This window comes from Acipenser ruthenus, chromosome 5 (genome assembly GCF_902713425.1).
Source record: "Acipenser ruthenus chromosome 5, fAciRut3.2 maternal haplotype, whole genome shotgun sequence".
Lineage (NCBI taxonomy): Eukaryota > Metazoa > Chordata > Actinopteri > Acipenseriformes > Acipenseridae > Acipenser > Acipenser ruthenus.
This window is the reverse complement of record NC_081193.1, coordinates 45,822,805-45,844,052: the sequence shown is the minus strand read 5'-3', so window position 1 is coordinate 45,844,052 and position 21,248 is coordinate 45,822,805. Positions and strand designations below refer to the sequence as shown.

General features: G+C 40.4%; 2 protein-coding genes across 2 annotated transcripts; both read right to left on the bottom strand.

Annotated features, from left to right (window-relative positions):
- Window positions 1–1,579: 1,579 nt before the first annotated feature.
- On the bottom strand, window positions 1,580–5,182 carry LOC117402496 (thrombomodulin-like). The gene has a single exon (XM_034003708.3). The coding sequence runs from the start codon at window positions 5,020–5,022 to the stop codon at window positions 3,334–3,336; it is 1,689 nt and encodes a 562-aa protein (XP_033859599.3). The 5' UTR covers window positions 5,023–5,182; the 3' UTR covers window positions 1,580–3,333.
- Window positions 5,183–9,681: 4,499 nt separating this feature from the next.
- On the bottom strand, window positions 9,682–12,982 carry LOC117402742 (complement component C1q receptor-like). The gene has a single exon (XM_034004170.3). The coding sequence runs from the start codon at window positions 12,919–12,921 to the stop codon at window positions 11,224–11,226; it is 1,698 nt and encodes a 565-aa protein (XP_033860061.3). The 5' UTR covers window positions 12,922–12,982; the 3' UTR covers window positions 9,682–11,223.
- Window positions 12,983–21,248: the final 8,266 nt, after the last annotated feature.

Here is a 21,248-nt window from a genome sequence, read left to right as displayed (position 1 = left end):
TAAAGTGTAATATACACTAAAAATGTTAAACATATTTTACTGTATGGTTAAAAAACATTAAATAACGTGAAAAATGGCATAAAAATAATAATAAAAAATACTTACATTTTAATGTACAGAACCATTTTTCAAAACACTGCCATATCCCCTGAATTTAATGTGAAACAGTTAAAAAAGAAATCTGACTGCAAAAAGATGGTATTTTTTTAAATTAATGGTAAAGTACAGATCAAATAAATACTTTTTAAACCTTTATTTTTACTTTTCCTTTGAAGGGTAACTACCGACCAGGCCCTGACCAGCTGACCTGGTCTTCATTTATTTATTTATTTATTTAGTAAATAAAAAAAGTGTTTTAAACACATCAACTGTCTTTTTAAAGTGAATAGTTGTATATGTTTTTTATTATTATTATTATTATTATTAAGAACTTCAATTTGATATATTATAAACCTGCAACACATCACTGGTTCTGTTCTGGTGAAGGCCCTAAACACACCCAAAATTAATTTGAGCTACACTGAAAATTATTATTATTATTATTATTATTATTATTATTATAAGAAGAAGAAGAATTAATATTTTTAATATTTTCAAATGTAAAAAACACTTCTGGTCTCACATTTTTTCTAGAATAGTAAACTCACATGTACTTGTTATAATATAATCCACATAATGGGTAGTTTTGCGCCCTGACCAGAACCAGTGAAGTGTAGCAGATATTTAATGTATCCTATCAAACTGAAGTTCGTAATCAAAACTTTATAAAAACTATTCAGTTTAAAAATACAGTGTATGTGCTTTATTTTTTTTAATATTAGTATTATTATATTATTATTTATAAAAAAAAGAAAGAAACAACGTCAGGTCAGAGCTGGTCAGGGCGTCAAAACGTTCCCTTTGTTAACAATAGCTCAGGAGCATACTTTGAGCTGTGATAGCCATACGCCACGGGTAGGAGGGAGAAATACAGCAGGAAGGGGATTGCTACGGTATGATCAGAGCGCATTTATTTAAATATTTGTGTACTAATTATTATGTAAGCTAAGATGTAACAAAACTAATTAAAGAAGGAATGTAACAGGACAAGGTCTGTGCTGGCTATCTGACGCAGGCATGATCCAGCAGGGGGAGGTTGTCAATCATGGCAGTGACACGGAGAGGTTGGGTGAGGGTGTGTTGTCTCTCCTGTCTGAGTGGTTGGGGGGCGGGCCTTAGGGGGTTGCTTGACCTATAAAATAAACGCTTTGCTATTCCCTCAGGCTGTCCTTATAGAAGAAACACAGTGACGCTGGGTTAGGGGGCCGGTGTAAAACCAGGAGGTCCCCAGTTCAAATCCCACCTCAACTACTGACTCATTGTGTGACCCTGAGCAAGTCACTTAACCTCCTTGTGCTCCGTCTTTCAGGTTAGACATAATTGTAAGTGACTCTGCAGCTGATGCATAGTTCACACACCTAGTCTCTGTAAGTCGTCTTTGATAAAGGCGTCTGCTAAATAAACAAATACTACTAATACTAATTATGGGTTTAAAACATTGAACTCCACAGACATTCCAAGTAATGTAAAAAACAAAATATTTTGTTTTATGTGGATAAACCATTTATTTTAAAGTATTTCTGTGTCAAATTACAGTAAAAAAAAAAGTGAAATACATGATAAAACAATTATTTTATGTGGATTAACCATTATTTAAAAGTATTTCTTTGTAGAAAACGCTCAAAATACAGAATAACACAGTTATTTTATGGTAAATCCCAGTCAAATTTTAATTTGATTTGATGTAAATGTAACAGAAGAGACCATATGGTTCTGAACCTAATTTGACAGTAAAAGGACTGTCAGCTCGGCTGCCAGTCTTTTGACCGTAAAATAACATTGACGTTTTATGTGTTTAAAATGTATGCTTAAAATAAGTTGCATTTTAAACATTTGGTTTACAATGTATGGTGGACCTTTTGCTCGATGCTTGACTGTAGCATCATTCAATTTAAAGGATATATTTTAAACCTAAAATCTACTGTGTATCATAACATTAGCAAATTAGAAAAGTATCCAATGAAGATAAAAACTCACAACAGCCCTTAAACTTGACAGATTATTCAGTTGACACAAATTAGTATATAATGAGCACAAGGTGTGCTTCTTTTAAGGCTACTGAATATTATAGTTTAAAATTATGTTAAATACATGTTGCAAAATGAAAAATCACTATCCAGAGAGCACCCACATTAATTTAAACATTGTATACAAATTCATATTGAAATTAATTAGAATATATATTTTATTTTAAAAAAAAAACAGAAAAATGAAAATATGCTCATTATAAATAAATAATCTTTACCTTTTAGACATGGTATTTACATGTAATCACGATTAAACATTTTGAATACTCTTGGCATAGCAAAACTACTATTTGTTTTTGACCACTGTTCCCCAATAATCTGTGCACAAAAAAATAAATTGAAGCACTGCAATTTATATAACATTGTTAAAAAAAAATAAAGTAGTGTAACAATAATCTACTTTTTTATTAAAGTAAATATCAGAACATAAAACAAAATGTCAAATTAACATTTACATATTTAAATTACATTTATGCAGTTTTACAGAATCCAATAGTTTTATGACCACACAACCACGCGTTCCAAAATAATGCAATTTAGGGATGAAAATCACTCAGAAAATTATGTTAACCTGACACAATATTTAAATGCTATGTTGTGACGGTTTAAGTACATCACTGTAAAACCAAAAGTTAAATGCTTAGTCACATCTTATTCATCGCAATTCAATGTTTCCGACTGTTGATAGCAAAATAAATGCATGTTATACATTTTTAGGAATTAGGTGTTCAAAAAACTTGGTGTATAAGATTGTGTTTAATTCTTTAATTTTTTTTTTTTTTTTACCGTGATGGTATAAGAGCAAGATAACTTCTTCCTGCCACATAAAACTGTGGTACGGTATTATAATGTTATTTGAGAGCGTGACCAAATACTGGTTACCTTCAGTCTTTGCCCATAGAAAGTTTAGTAATGCTGCAACTCAAATAATATATAGGTCAGCAAAAAAAAAAGTTTTACCATGCAAGTAAACTCAAATACGTCTTAATTACATGGGATAATAGCTTTTCAATTAAATAATAACTTTTTACAACCAATACCCTTTTTGCATTTTGCCGTGCATTCCATTTCATTTTGAACGCGTTTTTTTTTTTTTTTTTTTAATTCTAAATATGTTTATGACAGTTAAGGTTTCGAGTAGGCTACAGCTGGCCATACACCTTTTAAGAAATGGCAGGTTCCGTTTTGTTAACTGGTAATAAAACGTTCATGTCTCTGTTTTTAAATTTCTCTTAACAAACGAAGATGTTTTTATGTATTTCTCTGTGGTCACCTGTTGAAGGCAGACTTCTCGTTCTGCGCCTATGCTTTTAAAGTCTGACGAGGCATCCCATTTTACACGCTGTTTAAGAACGTGGTGCACAAGGAAAACTAGGACCAAAATCATCACCACGATACAAATGATGATTCCGAGAAGAGCTCCGGGTGTTAAAATAGTTTCCCCCTCTACAGTATAGTTTGAAGTGGGGGTAGCAAAAACACTAATGACTGGAGTAACGCTTGTGGTGCTGGAACCTTCTTCAATATCTTCAGAAATACAAGAATGCCCATCACTGTGAAGAGAGTGTCCTTCGCGGCAATAACACGTATAACTTCCAAATGAGTTATTGCACAGCTGATCACAGTAGGTCCCTGTCTCGCATTCGTTTAAGTCAACACATACAAATAAATGTTCCCTGGTGTCCAATACAAATCCATCTGGACATGTACAGTGCCAGGTTTTATTTGGATCACATTCTGCAGTACATTCAGAAGCATAACAAAGCTTTTTACATTTGTGATGGTCTGCAGAGTCTTTAATGTACCCTTTAAAGCATGAACACTGGTAGCTCCCCAGTACATTTTTACAGTCATGCTCACAGGGTCCTAACTGACATTCATTAACATCTTCACATTTCCCATTCACATCAGCAAACCCAGATTTGCACTTACATTCGAAACTTCCAGGTGTGTTCACACACACCCGGTCCTGGTCACAAAGATTGTGCCCCATTTTACAGTCATCAATGTCTCTGCATTGCTTGCCATCCAGATCCAGCTCATATCCGTCTTTACACATACAGATGTAACTGCCTTCATGAGGGACACACAGATGCTCGCAAGTTGTAATGCTGCATGCATCTATTTTCGTGCAACTCATCTTATTATCTTTTAGCTCACGGCCTGGTGGACAGAGGCACTGGGGCTGATTGTTGTTCATTTGGCATTGATGTTCACAGCCACCATTATTAGTTTGGCAATCCCAAGGACCCTCGGCCCATTCAGCACTGCCATTACCTTTACTGGAACAATACGCCTTGAAACCAGAGGGTGAACAGGTTGCGGTACTTCCCGGTGGAAGTGATAGAAGGTCAAATCCCTGAAAGCCCAGTGGTGTGCTGTATAGAATCGAGCGGTCCGTATCTGGAGGTAGTGCGTCACATGTTTTATTGAAATTGTATTCACACAAAAATCCTGCCACCTTATCCTGACATGATCTTTCTTCCCAGTTTAGATCACTGGAAACTGAAACACACTGCTGGGTGCATGCGGAATCATTGCCTTTCCAATTTGAAAAATTTGTGCTTTCATCTCCTGTTACCCACTCGTACCCTCTTAGTGTTGTATCATAGTTCGTGCATTGCCCTTTACGAAGCTCCAAGCCAATCCAGAAATCTCCTTGTTTGTTAGGAATCAGGATAGAAATTACATCGTTAGCCACTGTTGATCGCACTGTCATTAAATGCCCTTGTTGCTTGTTGCACGCATCATTTGCATTTTGAAACGTCTTGGAGTCCTCGTGTATGGTATAGCAATCATTCCCAATGCACAAGCCGCTTTTCGGTGACTGTCCTGTTACTTGTAATAACAAAAGTTGAATAACAGCAGAAATAACCGTAACCCATTCCTTGAACATTCTGCGAGACAACGTTTATTCAAACTACTATTTTAATAATATATCTTTTTAAATTCTTCTTTGCAGATGTCGTTTTAAAATATCCTTAATTTGCGACGGTTTCAATCTATTTCAAGTCAAAAGTGCTCCAGCTTTATAAGAGATCGGGTTTCTGATCAGAGAAAGGAAGGAAGTTCCTTTTGGGGCAGGGCAGTGTTCCCAGATTTCTCGCTGGCCAAACAATTAACTACTCCATAACCAAAACATTTTGCCTACGATTCGGTTGCGTAATTTTGTAATTAAATGATTTTACTGATAGTATTATTTGATGAAATCCTTCAAGCTATTTTTTTAAAAAATATAACTTACATGTATAAAAAAGTATAATCAAAAAAGTATATTAATTTATGTATACAACATTACATCATACGAAAGCTCATTTTACTTACAGAAAACAAAATAATCAATTGATACACTTTTTTTCTGTTGTGTGCATGTACATACGTGCTTCGTTTTATTTATTTATTTAGTAATTTATTTATTAATGAGATTTTTGTACGTTTCATACTAATAGTAATATACTTTAGACATACATTTCTAGCAATTACTTGTTATGGTCATTCCCTTTAAAATAAATAAATAAATAAATAAATAAATAAAGACTTCTCCAAACACAAATATGTAGCATTGATCACGTGAGGGTCTGGAACCAACTCCCCAGTAATGATGTTGAAGCTGACACCTTGGGATCCTTCAAGAAGCTGCTTGATGAGATTCTGTAAACTTTGTAAACTTTCTTATGTTCTTATATAATACATTATATATCATAAACTTTAAAAAGGAGGTCTACGCCTTATATACACTGTAATGCAGATTTTAATTAAGCAAAATTAAGCTGATGTATCCCACAATTATATTTTACTTATTTTTTAGTATTGTTTTACGTATGGAATACCTGTGCCATATCCAAAATTTAACTTACTGAATCGTGTGTGTTTTAAATAAACGACTAGGGGGCACTGTTTCTTTTCTTTTTGTTTCGCTTTTTTCTTTCTGTGGTTTAGGAATTCCCAACTGTCAAACACTTTCGTGACATACCTGTAAAGCGTTATACAAAAATATATGTATTGATTTTATACAGTACATAAACCCATATACATTTCATTGGCACAGCAGAAACGCTTGCTTGCTTTTATTATCGAGACAGTGCAAATTGTACTGTAGTGCTTTATTATTATTATCACCATATGTTCATCAATACCAATGAAATCTACATTTGACTAGCGGTAAAAGGTGGGCATCGTCGTGAAATTGATTGATATGTGAAGCAAACTATCTTAACTATCCTATACAAAACATGGGCACATCCAGGGGGTCCTGGGTGTCCCCCCCTCCCTTTCATTAAAAATGACAAAACATTGTTTACTTCAACGGTATGTTTCGTATCAGGTATACCCCCACCCCCCAAAAAAGAGTGAGTAAAATATGTAACTGGAAATTATGAAATTACAACTAAAAAGTCTAGTTCGTTATTAAGCCTACCATATTACTTACAAAATAGTAGTAATTAAAAATAGTCTGGTATTGTGGACGCAGTCACACAATTTACTACAGTCAAACTGTTAACCAAAATGTTAAGAAATAAATGTCACGTCACGAGTCTTTCAAAATGGAATGTTTTAATTTCACCCTAGACTAACGCTACAGTGCAATATGCATTTGAAAAAGAAAGCATTTTTACTCATTGTATTACAACATAAAAAGATAAGTCAGAGACCTCAACCTCGTCAGAGAAAGCGTAGTAAGGAGAGCTAGTGAGTTCGTGTTGATACATGTGTTTATCCGGAAGACGGGGGGTTTCCTGAACGTAGAACTTTTAGAGATTGAGGATCAATGTGAACACGAACGTAGACTGCAATGTACTGTAGGTACAAATTAGGTACAAATTACTTATAAATCCGAAAACGATGTTCTTTTTATTAAAAAGGAAAACTACATTTATCTTCAAAAAGGGGCGGTTGGACAGAAAGTCTTGTGTCCTAAAGCAGCCCCATTCAAGTATTTTTTTTAACTAATATTAATAACAGTTAATTTGGGCTCACTGCAAATTAGTAGGATTCAATGCATTTCAGATGCAAAGCAGAAATGGTACATTTTCTCGTCTGTATTTACATTAATTGACCCATTATATGTATATATATATATATATATATATATATATATATATATATATATATAATAATATATATATATATATATATATATATATATATATATATATATATATATATATATATATATATATATATATATATATATAAAAAAAATATTTGTCACTTAAATAAACGCGATAAAATAGGGGGAAAAAAACACCAAATAAAAAAACTATTCAAATAATTATTTAGGCTTATCGATTGCTTGTAAATATTTTAACATAACTGAAATACTGTTGGAAAATGCTATATTTCTTAACTGGTAAGACAATTATCCTTCATCTGTAAAGAATTGGAATATTGAGTAGTATTGTTGATTCCCAAGAAATATGTCGCGAAAATTCCACACCACATTTTATTTTGAGAGTGGGTTAAACAATGTTCGTGTGGTGCATTCTATCAAGCTGCCTCATCATATCCTCTTCCTTTATTATTATTATAATTTGTTTATTTAGCAGACGCCTTTATCCAAGGCGACTTACAGAGACTTGGGTGTGTGAAATATGCATCAGCTGCAGAGTCACTTACAATTACCTCTCACCTGAAAGATGGAGCACAAGGAGGTTAAGTGACTTGCTCAGGGTCACACAATGAGTCAGTGGCTGAGGTGGGACCTCCAGGTTACAAGCCCTTTTCTTTAACCACTGGACCACACAGCCTTATGGATATTAACACCCAAGCCTCTTCATCGCTCCAACGGAAGTGGAGGATGGACACAGGTTTTGCTCAGAAGTAACTAGGAGAATTGCATTGGAGTATAGTTATACACATTTAAACATAGTACTTAATAGTACTTTACAATAAAGACGTTTTGACAGTTGTTTGGAAAGCTATTGCAACTGTATTCTGAAGTACTGTACAGTAGCTGTAACCACCTGAATTCACAAGCCCACGATGCAGTTTATCAAACATTTTTAGTAATAGTTTTAAACAGAAACTTGGTGAATACAATCTGTATGCTACTTTACAAACACATTTAGATCTGTGTATGATTAGCATTATGCAAAGTTCTAGGGAAGATGGAGACAAAACTGGGTATCTGCAACATCAATCTGATAAAGGAAATACTGCAAACAAAACATTAATTTCCCTGCTGCCATCTTTGGACCATGGTAACTTATGTATACCCAAGTGACTTCTAGCAGCTTTAGGAAAAGGACTTGAACGCACTAATTAACATTTTCAAGAGAAACTCATGTGTTATTGTTATTTGTTTATTTAGCAGATTCCTTTATCCAAGACAACTTACAGAGACTAGGGTGTGAGAACTGTGCTTCAGCTGCAGAGTCACTTACAATTACGTCTCACCCGAAAGACGGAGCAAAAGGAGGTTAAGTGACTTGCTCAGGGTCACACAATGAGTCAGTGGCTGAGGTGAGACCACTGGACCACCCAGCCATGTTTACATGTGTAAGTGGGTGTTGATTTCACAAGCATTTCCTGGAATCTCACAAGAAATTGAGACGTGTGGTAAAATACTAAGACAGTTTTTTGGGACATTTTCATGAACTTTCCCTGCTGAGTTTCACACGCATTGTCCATTCAAGTGAAACAAACCAACATGTAAACTGGCTTATTGAAAGCTCCAACTCTGAACAATAAAGCACTCTGGCAGAACTATTTTATCTTATTTTTTCTTACTGTGAAAATTGTAATCCTGCCCCACTAATACATCTTAAATACAACCCTTTTAAAAGGAAATTTAGATAACCAAAGAACTGTATATGTTCAGTTAAGTTATTACTTAGATCCATTTCTCTTGTTACCCTCCATTACATTTAAAACAATAATCTTTAGCAAGTAACCTTGATAACTGCACAGCAACCTAGCTTAAGCTATATATATATATATATATATATATATATATATATATATATATATATATACAGGTAGTGGACTGTTCCCGGCGGACCGTTTTTGATGAAACTGGCTGCTCGCGCCCCAGGTTGAAATTTGCAGTCAATTGAGCTGCAGTTGCTTGCCTGTTTTGCCTTGCACTTAGAATTAATGAATGGATATCACAATCCTGGAGTATGTGCTTCCGCCCACTGTTGCCCTTTGCTGATGATGTCTTTCCCTCTGAGTTCCATGTCGACATCACTTTAGACACCGTTGATCGTGAAACATCAGCAAGTTGAGCTGTCTTGGTCACTAAAGCTCCTGCCAAATGCGCCCCAACAATCAACCCTATTTCAAAGTCACTGAGGTCTCCTCTTGCAGCCATGCTAGCCATAATTATAGGCAACCAGGCCTGTCCAGCATTTTTATACATGACCCTAAGCATGCTGGGATGTTATTTGCTTAATTAACGCATGAGCCACACCTGTGTGGAAGACCTTGCTTTCAATATACTTGGTGTCCCTCATTTACCCAGGTGTTTACATTTTTTTGTCCACTACCTATATATATATATATATATATATATATATATATATATATATAATTAATTTCTTATCAGACACCCTTATCCAGGGTGACTTACAATTGTTACAAGATACCACATTATTTTTACATACAATTACCCATTTATACAGTTGGGTTTTTACTGGAGCAATCTAGGTAAAGTACCTTGCTCAAGGGTACAACAGCAGTGTCCCATACCTGGGATTGAACCCACGACCCTCCGGTCAAGAGGCCAGAGCCCTAACCATATATATTTAAAAATGTAAGTGTGACAGACAGTCCGAAGGACAGACAACCTCTCTATACCCTGATATTATGCTACATTTAGTGCCTTGTGCTATAGTAGGTCCTTAGTTCCATCACAATTGGGTTTACTAGCTATAAGCGAAACTGAGATGACATACAGAAAAAACGTTTAAACCATCTCTATGCCAATAAACATTTTCTCCAAGGTACACAGTACACATGTCCTCTTAATTAGAACAGGCATATGCAGTAACACATGGCTCTTTTGTCTTCATTACCGTCGTTTGTAAATTGATTGTTAAGGGCCACAATAGCTTTCAACTGCAGTGTCCTGTTTACAGAGTTCAGTAATTGCACATGAGAGCTATTTTTTTTTTATCAAACCCACAAAGGCAGGATATGGAAACATTGTTTTAGATTTTATAACAACAAAATAATAAATCTTTCTAAAAGCATCGAAGTAAAAAATAGGTCAAAATTAAATGCGAAAATGTTCATACCAATACAAATCAGGAAATAAGAGGTCTGCTGTAACCACAAATATTTCAGCATTCATAAATGCAATGTATAGATCTGGATCATAGACCCTGATTGGCAGAAGTGTGGAGTAGTGGTTAGGGCTCTGGACTCTTGACCAGAGGGTCATGGGTTCAATCCCAGGTGGGGGGACGCTGCTGTACCCTTGAGCAAGGCACTTTACCTAGATTGCTTCAGTAAAAACCCAACTGTATGAATGGGTAATTGTATGTAAAAAAATTATGTAATTGTATGTAAAAATAATGTGATATCTTGTAACAATTGTAAGTCGGCCTGGATAAGGGCGTCTGCTAAGAAATAAAATAATAATACATTACATTACAATGTTACCTTATGTAAGGCTACGTACAGTAAATGCAGTATGATCTTTTCTGCAGGAACAACATTAGGTACATGGTATAAATAACAAAAAAGCCCCAAAAGTGTTTTATTATTATTTTTTTAAATTTTATTTCAGATTTTTTTTTTTTTTTTTGCAGTGCTGTACTGTATTTTGGAAGAACACAGGCTTTAACATTTTAATGCTGCACAATTTAGTAGTAAGCTATTGCATGCGTTTTGTGGGCATTTTGCCAATGCTTGCCAATGTGTCCAAATATATATATTTTTTTACCTGTAATAATAATCACTTGTATGCTACAACATATTGGCTTCTTTTAAAACTAGTTAGTGCCTAAAAACTACAGTTAATGCCAAAAGTATTATACATGTTCTGTTGTATAGTCCTTAGTCTGTCTGGTTTTTGTATTATTTCCAGATGACATCCAGCAGTAGTTGTCTGTGGTATTTTCTTCGCTTATTTGCATCTTTTTTAAGTGCTTTGCTACGCCAGTACCAAGGAGGTGCCTGCTGCAATTAAAAGTAATACGATGACAACGGGTCCCAGCACAGAAGTCAGCATCAATGATTTGTCAGCACCATTAACCAGGTGTACCCGATTCCCAGATTCACTGGGTAAGTCATGGTGGTCTTCATTAGGAGGATAGTTTTTAACTGTTGCGGTTGTGGAGATTTGCAAGTGTTGATCTGTGGTACGTGTTAGTTCAATTTTATTTATTTTTTTAGAAATACCACCAGAAGTAAATGTTGGTGCTAGAGTCACTGTCTCGAGATTATCCTTATTATTAGGTATATTCACAGCTCTATTCCTTTCTCCAGCTGCTATTGTCGTGGCTTCCAGATTCTGTTCTGGAATGCAAGAGACTCCATCTGGTGCCATTGTGAATTTTTCCTTGCAGGAACACTTAAAGCTACCAGGACTGTTTTTGCAGATCTCTTCACAAGGGTTAGTATAGCCTTGACACTCATCAATATCAACACAGGATTGTCCATTCTCTGCCAATATGTATCCCTCAGTACAGTAACAGGAGAATGAACCGGGTGAGTTTAGGCAGCCCTGAGAGCACATAGACTGAATGCACTCGTCTACATCATGACACCTCCCGCTGACTAATTCATATCCTTTTGTGCACTGGCAGATGAAACTCCCATGTGCATTTATGCACTTGTGATCACAGGGTTTGTTTAAACATTCATCGATGTCAGTGCAGTTCTTTTGGTTATCAGTGAGTTCAAACCCAGAAGGACATTTGCATTCAAATCCTTTAAAATGGGCAATACACTGGTATTCGCATGGTAAAGGTTGGCAATAATCCCTGATTATACAGGACAGTTCATCTTCCCCGAGCTGGTATCCATCATTGCATTCACAGCGATGCCTTCCAGCACCTTCGTCAACACAGATGTGATCGCATCCCCCGTTTCTGAAGCTGCAGCCCAACTTGTGAGAGTCACAAAATGGGCCAGAAATCGTCCAGCCAAATAACCCATCCTTGTTTATGGTGCAGATACCATACAAATACTTTTCTTCTTTACAGTACACACTTGCAAAAGTACCGTGTGGTACCCGGGGTAAAAATGCAGTACTGGAATTTAAGGGCTTGGTGACAAATGGGGTTGTGTAGAAAAGCTCCCCAGGTCCCGCAAGATGTATAGCTTTACACATTCCTTTGAAATTAAACTTGCAAAGATACCCATCTGCATCCTTCGTGCATGTCCTATCAGACCACTTGAAGTTGTCACTGTTTGCAGAGGATGGGTTATATTGTAGAGACACACACCTCTGTGCTGTGCATGTGGTCATCGGTTCTTCTTTCCAGTTAGAATAATGTGCGACTTCATCTACCGATAACCAAGCAAAACCTTTCAGTGGTGTAAGGGCATGAATACAGTCTCCCTTTCTGAGATGAAGCCCGATCCAGAATTGAAGGTTGTCAGTTGACTGTTCAGCGCTGATTCTAGACAGGAGTGACTGCAGCTCTGAAGCCTCTTCACTGTTCTTTACCGTTGCCAAATTTCCTCCGTTAGTTTTGCAATTCTGCAAAGCCCTTTCAAAATCAACCCTGTCGAGATGTGCTGTGTAGCAGGCACTGCTAGAGCACAGAGTTTCCATCTGTGTATCCTTTATACCATTGATCCCCAAAAGCAAAAGCTGCAAAAGAATAATCAAATACAACATCATTACAGTTTGAGTAAAGATGTAAAGGGTTCTGCACTGCTTAACTAAGTGCAGAAAAAGCTGCTCATGCAATTAACTGGGAATTGTGAGGATTTGCATAGCATCCTCTTAACCTCCTGCATCCTGTTTTGTAGATAAATATCCCATTGTAAACTATAGCTTCAAGCGGAAACTGATCTATACTTCTAAGAGGATGGTTTTTTTAGCACATGAACTCACTTCCAGCTTTTTAAAATACAATCAGTATGTTTTGTTTAGATTGTTTTGGCTGTTTCTATTATTTAACTTTACACACAAAATGTAGACTTGGGTTGTTTTTGTATATGATTTGTATAGAGATATACATGTTTAACAATTTAAAAGGTATCATATAATGTAAGGCCTTAGATTATTATGCTTTTAATAGGTCTTGATCATCATGAAAGAATAGACTGACATAACTGGCTGTCTAATCTTAAGCAACACTATCCTGTTCTGTGTCTCACACATTTATGTTAGTATATGTATGTTGTTAAAATTAGTTTCAGATTTTACACAATTTGCACATTTAAATGTATTCGCTTTTATGTTTCCATTTTTAGCGAGGTTCTTATACAAAAGGGTTAATATCAAAACCATTTTACAATGCTATTTTTCAAGCAACAGTAATTTTGGAACCAATTTCTAACATGTATTTCGGTTTATGACCTTGTATGTATTCCCTTATCAAACAGCCCATGGGAAAGTTACAGTTTGCAAACATACAGCCAAAACTTCTTAATTTACAAAACTAAAATTAGAAAACGAGTCAGTATTATCAGCCAATCATCTTCCAGCTATAGTGGGCATTAATACTATAGGGCAGCAGTGTGGAGTAGTGGTTAGGGCTGTGGACTCCTGACTGGAGGGTCGTGGGTTCAATCCCCGGTGGGGGACACTGCTGCTGTACCCTTGAGCAAGGTACTTTACCTAGATTGCTCCAGTAAAAACCCAACTGTACAAATGGGTAATTGTATGTAAAAATAATGTAATTGTATGTAAAAATAATGTGATATCTTGTAACAATTGTAAGTCGCCCTGGATAAGGGCGTCTGCTAAGAAATAAATAATAATAATAATAATAATAATAATAATACATATTAGAAAAAGGATCAGGGATTTACTTTAACCTGATTGGTGAATACAAGGGCTTTAATCTCTGGTAAAGGACCTCAAATGTTATTTTGTGCACACCTTTTGAATGTTGTCTGTCATTATAGACTATTTCAATTTAGTGAATAAAGTAAAAAAAAAACAAAAAAAAAGAATAGTGTTTGCTGTCAGCGGCAATACAATAACCACACTAGCAACTAGTCTTCAGTCTGAATGACGAGTTGAAGAAATCAAACAACTGGATGCAGTCTGATTATTTTCAGCAACTTTATTTTAGCATATCATAACAATAACAGCACAGGCATGGTGCTGTCTTCTCTAACAAAGCCAGGAAGGAGGCTTTGAATAAACTTTATGAACACATACTGTGAACAGGTTACTGAACAAACAGCACAATTTCAGCATTAACACATAGACAACTATATATTTTTAATTACTAAAGCTTTTTACATTTTAGGAGCTAACTGTAACTTAAATACTGAAACCTACGCAATACATGAACAGGCAATCAAATCCTAATTAGAAAATAAAAAGTTAGCTGTGCTTTTATTCTTTTACAAACAGTTCACAGACCATGTTCGCTTTTCTGTATGAGGTACCTTAACTGAAGAACAGCTCCATGCCAAGTAGAAGCTTTTTTTTTTTTTTTTTTAGTATTGAGGTATTATTTGGTGACTGAAATACCCACGAAGCATTCACAACTGGAATAATGAAGCCAGAGTGAAGGCTAGCCAACCACAGATAATGAGGTACATGTTTGTATTCATTAGCAACAAAAACTAGTGCTGCATAAAATCATGAAAAAAACAAAGAGAAAAAGTTTAAATGTAATTTGTTTAACATATCCATTTTCTAATAGCAATAGAACCCTCATAACAGGGTGTGACAGGGTAGCATCACGGCCCAGAGGCTTGTTTCATCAACGTTCTGTGACTGCAAGGTACCTGCGACCTGCTTGCTTGAGCGCACTGGACTGCAATGCAAGTGTTTCAGGAAGCAGCTTGCAACGTGGTCGTACGCGACTGCTTTCCCTGCGATCTGCGAACTGTCGTACAGCAATTTGTATTGACCATGCAGTCAGGGTATGCACTTTGCGTAGCGGCCTCCCCGGTGCTGCGGTACCGTGGCGCACGCATAGCCCATGATATATATTATCTCAGTGTTCAGTGTAAGCGGCATACAGTGCCCAGCGCCTCTGTGGTAGTGCATGATAGCGTTGCACGGTACGCGGTGTACGTAGTGCCCCAGTACTCGGTGTGTGCAGTGCTCGGTATGCACAGTACACGTGGTGCATAAGTGCTGGTACCTCTACCACTCTAGTGCGGTTACGCACAGTGCTGCACGGTACGTAGTTCACATAGTGTACGGTACGCAGTGCACAGGCCGCTTGGGATGCACGGGTCAAGTAGTGCACGTGGTGCACGTTGCGCTCATTGAGTATGCACAGCTTAACCTAGTGCATAGCTCACGGTGCTGCACGGTACCTAGTGAAACAGGATACTCGGTGCGCACAGGGCTCAGCATACACATTGCACGCAGTGTACATAGTGCACGGTGCATACGTAGACTGGTTCTACGCTAGTGCCCATATGCGGCACAGTACGCGGTGCACTACGTGCCCACGGTACTCGGTGCGCAGTGTTAATACCTCTGCTGTAGCGCTAGTGAGTGTACACACTACGTTAGAACTTACCAGTGTTCAACGCAATACGAGCAGTGCCCAGTGCTAATGCACAAAGTCAGGCCCATGTCGCGGTCCCACCCCTGTACGGCCTGTAACGCCATCATCCCACAGGAGGATAAACATACCCCCTGCGTGCGGTTCTTGGGTGTCCCACATGCCACCATGGCCCTTGAGAGGGACGTGGCATGTAGTGTCTGTGAGGCTTTTCAGCCCCGACTGAAAGAGGCTCGTCTAGAGAGAGCCATGAGAGAGAGCTCTGTGTCCTCCGCGGCAGGACGTTAGCGTCCCTGGGTGCCCCAGACGTCCTATCCCAGGACTCCCTGCTGGACATTCCAAATGTGCAGGCCGCCCGCAGTTGCTCCCCGTCTCCGCAAGCGAGACGGGTGAAGCGTGCTAAGCAGGCGAGGGACATTATGGACCTCAAGGCCCAGATGGCCCTGGTCCTGGAGCTCTTGACCAAGCAGGCGCCAGCGGCCCAGGCCCCTGTCCAGGCCCTGCTGCAGCCTCAATTGCCACCCCCCCCCCCTCCCCAAGGGAGTGCAGGGGGGGTGGGGAGGGTCGCCTCAGCTGGCGCAAGAGGATACGCTATCCATAGCCGCCTCGGGTGACGGAGCTTCTTTCTCCTCCGATATGCAAGTGGGTGAGACCCTTGCGGAGGAAGAGCCTGGCTCTGGGCCGGAGCCTAGCTAGCTTAATTGTGGCTCATAGACAGGTGTGGCTGTCACAGGCCAGTCCCTGATGCGGATAAGGCCGCGCTGCTGGACGCGCCCATATCCCCAGGACATACTTTTGGGCCAGCTGTGCAGGAGATATTGCAAAAATCCCACCGGGAACGTGAGCCGTCCCATCAGGTGGCCGCGTTGCTCCTTCTCAGCCCAGTGCCCCTGCATGGGGTAGGTCGAGCCGCTGGCAACCTTTTCAGACTCGAACTGTCACCAGAACAGTTCCAGTCCCCAGGGCTCCGCTGGGTGATCGCCTTCAGGGCACATCAGCAGGTAACCGAGCCCAACCGGCGGGCAGAGGGAACGCAGGTCGTGGTCGGTCCACAAACCAGCGTCTCAAGAGGCGTTTTCAGGGCCAGCGCCCAAAACACTCACCCCAAACTGCCCAGTCTCAGCCTCAGCAGCCCTAGCAGGGCCCCTGAAGGCTGGCGGCCTCAGACCCCCTTTTCGGCACAACAGCTGCAGTACTGGCGTGCTTGCTCTTCAGATTCCTGAGTGGTCGCCACTGTGCAAAACGGCTATACACTTCAGTTTTGCTTTGGACCTCCTCCCTTTCGAGGTGTCACAAACACTTTCGTGACAGACCCTCTACAAGCCTCGGTACTTCAGAAAGAAGTGGCTGCCTTGCTGTGCAAGTGAGCCATTTGTCTCGTAGACTTTCTGGTACCCAAAAAAGACGACGGCTTTTGCCCCATCTTAGACCTGAGGCGTCTAAAAGGGTTCTTAAAAGAAAGGAGGTTCCGAATGCTGACGCACCGTCACATCCTCCAGTCCGTCCGGCCGGGCGATTGGTTCACCACCGTGGACTTATGGGACGCATACATTCATGTTCCCATTCGTCCAGAGCACAGAAAGCATCTGCGTGTACGAGTTTGTTGTGCTGCCATTCGGGCTCTCCCTAGCTCTGCGTACGTTTTCAAAGTGTGTGGGCACTATCCTGGCTCCCCTGCGGCTGCAGGGGATCAGAGTAATAAACTGATGACTGGTTGATCTGTTCCCAGTCACGAGTGGGAGCACTGGCCCACACGGCGGTTGTGACGGAGCATCTGGTCAGGCTGGGCCTCACCATAAACGATGCAAAGAGTCGGCTTACACTAGTACAGTGCACCACGTATCTTGGGCTCTGGCTGGACTCCACTACGATGCGCGCATACCTGTCGGACGACAGAGTTGCAGCTATTTGGGGTTGCCTCTCCCTGTTTCGACAGGGATCGCAGGTCACCCTCAGGTTGTGCCAGAAACTATTGGGTCTGATGGCCGCAGCTATAGCAGCCATTCGCATGTGCCCGCTACAAGTGTGGCTCAATGCGTTTCACCTCAATGCCAAACGCGACAGACACCATCAGCTGACTGTGTCTTATGAGTGCTCAGCAGCCCTACGCTGGTGGAGGGTCCCCTCACACCTGCGCAAAGGTGTGCAAATGGGAGCAGTACTGAACCGCCAGGCGGTGACGACAGACTCTTCCAACCTGGGTTGGGGAGTGGTCTGGGAAAGCAGGGGAGTCCGCGGATCCTGGTCGGACCGCTGGGCACCCCTGCACGTGAACATGCTGCAGTTGCAAGCGGTATTCCTTGCTCTCCAACACTTCCTCCCAGTGCTGAGCGGTACACATGTGTTGATCCGGATGGACAGCACAACAGTGGTAGTGTATGTCAACCACTAGGGTGGCCTACAGTCCCCGGGGTTGCAACGGATAGCTTTCAAACTATTGATATGGGCTCAGAGGAACCTGCTGTCCCTGCGGGCGATGCACATTCTGGGAGCGGTGAACTGGGCAGCGGACCTCCTCTCCAGGAGCGGCCCACATCCGTCAGAGTGGCGACTCCACCCTCAGACGGTGGAGCGCATTTGGAAACGGTTCGGGAAGGCGCAGGTCGATCTCTTTGCTTCGGCAGAGACGACACATTGCTCCCTGTGGTACTCCCTCCACCGCTTAGGCAGTCCACTCGGCGTAGACGCCCTAGCCCACGAATGGCCCAAAGCGTCTTTGTACGCTTTCCTGTCTATACAGTTGCTCCCGGCTTTTCTAGAAAAAGTCAGGTTAGAGAAAGCATCAGTTCTCCTAGTGGCTCCCAAGTGGTCCAGGAGAATATGGTTTTCAACCCTGTGCCAGCTGTTGCACGGCGAGCCCTGGGAGATTCCATTTCATTTGGATCTCCTCAGTCAGGCGAAAGGCTCTCTTTGGCACCCAGAACCAGGCAGGTTCCAGCTATAGGTCTGGCCCCTGAAAGGGACTGCTGGCTAGCCCTAGGGCTACCAGACACGGGTGTGGGTACGAAGCAGAGTGCTAGGGCGGACTCCTGCAAGAACTGCTTGATGCTGGAAGATCACCTTCCACCTTGAAGGTGTATTTAGCGGCTATATCTGCTTGCCATGCCCCCGTAGATTCTGTCTCCGGGTGCACATTTTTTGGCTACCCATTTCCTTAAAGGCGCACGGCGATTATGCCCTCCTAGGAGGACTGTTCTCCCCGAATGGAGCCTTAATTTTGTACTAGAGGCTCTCACCAAGGCCCCATTTGAGCCCTTACACTCCATAGAGCTGAAGTACCCTGGTAGGGTAGCTGCACACTCAACTAGAGGGTTGGCTACATCTTGGGCCCTTTTCAAAGGTGCCTCGATGTCTGACATTTGTACTGCAGCTAGCTGGGCTGCGCCGCATACTTTCTCCAGGTTCTACCATATTAATGTGGTAGACCCTGCTTTGCCTTCTGTAGGCACAAGGGTCCTTGAGGGTGTAAGTTCACACCGCTAACCTCTGGGTTAGACAGTGCTTGTGCGTCCCTCATATGCTTCCGTTCCTTCTCCCTCGCAACGGCTTTGGTATACATTATCCCATACCTAATGTAGTGGTGGTCGTCATCGAATTGAAAGGGAACGTTAGGTTACTTACCCTAACCCTGGTTCCCTGAAAGAGAAGACGACCACCACGCGCGAGGTCACTCCGGTCGCCCTCACGGGTTCGATGGAAAAAGAGGGAGATCTTCCTGCGAGTGGCGGTTTTATCCCCTCGCTGGGCAGGACCGAGTGTGTCATCCCAGGAAGATCTGCGATGCCTTCGTGAAACACCAAATTTCACTTGCGACCTCAGTGCGAGAGCGATTCCTCGCAGATCGCTTTCATGAAACGAGCCCCAGGATGTTATCGGATGGGAGAGAGACTCAGAACACAGAAAGCTGCAGTTTATTTATAAACATGAAACAAACACTAAACAAAACAAAACACATTAACAAACAAAACGGCACAAGGGGCATGTGAACAGGGTGGCTGCCGGGGTGACGTCAGACCAGAAACACAGACTCAGGAAGTAGCGGGGCGAGACGCTACGGCGCTCAGTATTTTATTAAATAATAATCAAACAAAAGAGTTAAACAAACAAAAACAAACAAATAACAAGTAAATATCATGCTGGTTTATAACAGCGCACATATATATATAGCGGCGGGACACTCCGCCACAGAGCAAAACTAAATTTTAGTTGCTCTTTTTTTATAAAGCTGGCGTAGTCTGATTACCGCACAGCACGGCGGTGACTTAGCCTGAGCGTAGTTGCCATAGAGGTAGCTGCCCATGGTCCTATGCTGGATTGGGCTCAGTTGCCTTTGCTCCCATTACAAAAGACACCTACAAAACCTGCTGGATAGGGGCTCTCCAGGACCAGGGTTCCTGATTTAAATGGATACAGGGACTGATATAATTCAAAACACTGGAACAGCTTAAAATGTCTGTGCTATTATTTCACCCACCATTTATATAACCCTTGTGACAGGGCAGAGTGATAAATAGGTGTTTTTACATAGCCACATAGATTAATTGTTTAATTGTTGTATTGAGCCAGGATCAGAAACACCTGGCACTAATTTGATTTGGTACACCTGCCTGTAATTAGTAGGCAGGTGTATATAAGCAGGGGAGCAGATGGAGGGGCTGTCTGTGTTAAGGCCAAGGCCCGTGGGGAGACCTGTTAAAAGACTGGTAATGTGTGTGACTTGTTCTAGAGAACAAGTGTTTTGGTTACTGGTAAATGGCTTAGCCATCCAGTTTATTAGCTAGAACTTGAAAAATGTTTAGCTAAGCACCCCTTGCTGGAGTTAGGCTTTTGTTTGGTTTATTTTGTGTTTGAAAATAAATATACAGACATTGTCCTGTTTTAAATTCACTTGCTGTTGTGTTCTTCCTTTTTCACAAGAAGACAGTGTGAAAGGTCCCGGAACTTGACAAAGCAACCCCCTTTGCCACACCCTGTATCCAGTGAAATTTGGCGTAATGTTTGGGTGTGCCTGTGTAAAGCTGCAGTAATTGTTTAAATAAACAATGGCTGGGTTTCCATGCAAAAAGAAAAATAAGTCTCCCCTTTTTCTTCTGCTATTTTTTCTCTGTACTGTACCTTTCAGGTTGTTTAGGTTTTCATGTAGTTTTCTGTTAGCTAGAGAAATTCTCCTTCCAAATACAAATAACCTAATTAATATTAAAATAAGGGACGGTATATTTAAATGTTTCTGCCCACATTTCCTGCAAGATAATATTCATATAATAATAATAAATATCTGAATCGCCATACACACACACACACACATATATATATAAAACAAGTAGCTTTCAAGTTAAGGTGTGAAAGCAATAAATTCAAAAACAAATGGGTTGTAGGGAGATATGCAAATAAAGCATTACAAGAGCCAATCAAATCGCGTGAAAGTTGCCTAACGGCTTCTACATTCACAGCGTTTTAAAACATACGTTAGGCAACTTTCACGCGATTTGATTGGCTCTTGTAATGCTTTATTTGCATATCA

Coding starts and splice junctions, on each gene's coding strand:
- LOC117402496 (XM_034003708.3), bottom strand. CDS start 5,022: ATGTTCAAGGAATGGGTTACGGTTATTTCTGCTGTTATTCAACTTTTG.
- LOC117402742 (XM_034004170.3), bottom strand. CDS start 12,921: ATGATGTTGTATTTGATTATTCTTTTGCAGCTTTTGCTTTTGGGGATC.